Genomic DNA, 2,555 nt, shown 5'->3' on the forward strand with positions numbered 1-2,555 from the left:
TATATATAAATATATATATATAGACATGTGAAGCTGAAGAGTATAGCTTACGCCCCCCAAGGTAACAGGAATGTATCGTTTTCCGGGGCTGCATAGAACCCGGCGTGTCACTTTCAGTTGTAATTAATTACGAATCGGTCTGGAATCGCAAGATTCCCCGAGAGGTTGAAAAATAATCATTGTGATATATAAAAAAAAGAAACAAATGGATGAAACGAAACCTGTGCGTTTCCTTTTGGCAGACTGGCCTGGTGGCTCTCAGCGCCCTCAGTTAACCTAACCTAACCTAATCGAGTGGAGCCACCGTCGACTGGCCTCTTAAGCCAATATGTATTCGCTATCAATGGTACGACAATATAAGGTATTAGAGCGGGGTGATCGGTCACGTTCACGCTTCTCAAACGAGACAAATGTGAGAGAGTAGCATTAGTAGCGTTATTAAATCTCGATGTTCTCTTAGAATCCTTCAAACCCTGGAACTGAGGTGCAGTAGAACTCGAATTATCTATACGAAACACAGGAACTCAATTAAATTACACGTACATTGCGTTCCATAGTTATAGCTTGTGTCCATCCATGGAATATTTGTAATAATTTTGGATTACTTCAATATTTTTGCATTACAAATTGGTAAATGAGGTTACTTGACCTATATTCATGATATAGTATGGTTTACTCTTAAATAACTTTACATTTAAAAATGTTACAGGCTTGTGACTCACATATGAGTAGCCTCAAGGTTCTAAAAATATTTATAACGATTCTACAGTTCATAATTTTGCATATTTATGTTATTTTATTTATATTACATACAATTTGCTATGAAAAATAATATTAGTCATTTGAGGCCATCAAACTGAACAGCACTGTAGTTTTTTTGAGCTGGGAAATTCGAGGGATTGGTAAATTTCAGTTCTACTGTAGCCAGGATTTCTTCGTGGATCATCGTGGTTCCATCATGACAACGAATCGAGCGACGATGATCGGTCGGTAAGGCAGATCACGCACGACCATACTATACCTAATAAACGTTTAAGACCGGTAAAAATGCGAGTTCTATCTGTCATCGTTATAGTAATTAAGAAATCCTACAGCCAGTCTGAATCTTGAGCCAATTTCCGGTAATATTGAGTAACGAGGACATTGATCGGGTCACGATCATTGTTATAGGAGGAGACGTAGTACAATGTATAGGTTCGTGTATACAGATCGAGATTGTCTATGTAGATGTAAACGGGCCTCTCTCCGCGGGTGCACGTCGAGCTCTCGTTACCAAATGATTAATTACTTCGTTTCCCAGAATTCCATTCGTATCATTAATAGCTTTGGCCATTTTTGAATGATCAAAATGGAGTCTCTTTTAGGGGTGTAACGAGTACAGTCTCATGAAGGAGTCTTCCTTGTGACAGAATTGCTTGATTCTCGTTGACCATTTCATGGTCTTAATTGAATTTTCATCGAAGGTCAAGTATTTCGTTGTGACATCATTACGAGTGCCATTACACTGATTCGTTTGTGAAGATGTTAATGATTATAAATGAAATTTCACAAGATTCTCATGAGGTTCATTGTAATCACGTCAGAAATTATGGAAAATTCATTAAAAAATGGAAATCAACTGCTATGAGACGTAGAATTGATACCAATGGCCATAATAATGTCACGAATGAAATTTTAGTGGCTGCTCAGAAGATGATTAATTTTTATTCCACGAAATTTTGAAAAACGAATTAAATAATAGTGTCAGTAGAGTCAGTAGAGTGTCATGGAGGAAAGCATTGAGAATCGATAGAGATTTTGTTTAATGTCCGACGTGCATCGGTTGAGAGGTGTCCTCGATTAGGCTTAGACTGTTCACCCATCGCATACTACATANAAATCGACAGATCAAATAAATGCATCGAGTGAATATAAAAAATGAATCATGCATTACTATTTAAAGCAGTCTCAATTCTCCACTGATCCATCCTGATTCATACACAGACCTAATTAATTAACGGAACTGTTATCTGAACGCAGTCGTATGGCGACTGATAATAAGCAACGCAGCTGCACCTAAACCGTCCCCGCACCTCGGCAAGATTGCCCATAACTTTACCAGCTATCTTGAACCCCGGATCGATGGTAACATTCCTCATACCAGCGAACGCGAGCATATCGACCAAACGCAGTTCATTATTATTCAAAAACAACAACAACAAATTGTCCAATCCTTCAAAAGTGTCATCCTTCAGTACTCCGATCTGGTTCCCATTCAGCCACAAGGAGTTGAGATTCTTCAGGTAACGAAACACTCCACCGTTTATGTTCCTCAGTCTGTTCCTGCCCAGGTCCAGTTCGTTGACCTCGGACAAGCCTCGAAACACTTCAGGCTGTAGGTATGAAATCAGGTTCCTGGATAGATACAGTAGGTCTATATGAGGCAATCCGTTGAAGACACCGACTGGTACTTCGGTGATGTCGTTTGAGTCCAACGCTAGGGTCTCCAAGTTCCTCAGACCTCTGAACATGTTCCTCTTCAATGTAACGTTATTATTAGTGGCGTATAACTCATG

At 39.3% G+C, this 2,555-nt stretch overlaps 1 protein-coding gene across 1 annotated transcript; it reads right to left on the minus strand.

The window, feature by feature from the left end:
* Positions 1–1,882: 1,882 nt before the first annotated feature.
* LOC108625562 (leucine-rich repeat-containing protein 15) lies at positions 1,883–2,549 on the minus strand (the record flags this gene model as incomplete). Its single annotated transcript, XM_018025660.2, has 1 exon — positions 1,883–2,549. A coding segment is annotated over one exon (564 nt), but the record flags the coding sequence as incomplete, so codon positions are not given.
* Between the last annotated feature and the right edge of the window lie 6 nt (positions 2,550–2,555).

Source organism: Ceratina calcarata, unplaced genomic scaffold, assembly GCF_001652005.2.
Source record: "Ceratina calcarata isolate Rehan_Ccalc_2016 unplaced genomic scaffold, ASM165200v1 scaffold365.2, whole genome shotgun sequence".
Classification (NCBI taxonomy): Eukaryota; Metazoa; Arthropoda; class Insecta; order Hymenoptera; family Apidae; genus Ceratina; species Ceratina calcarata.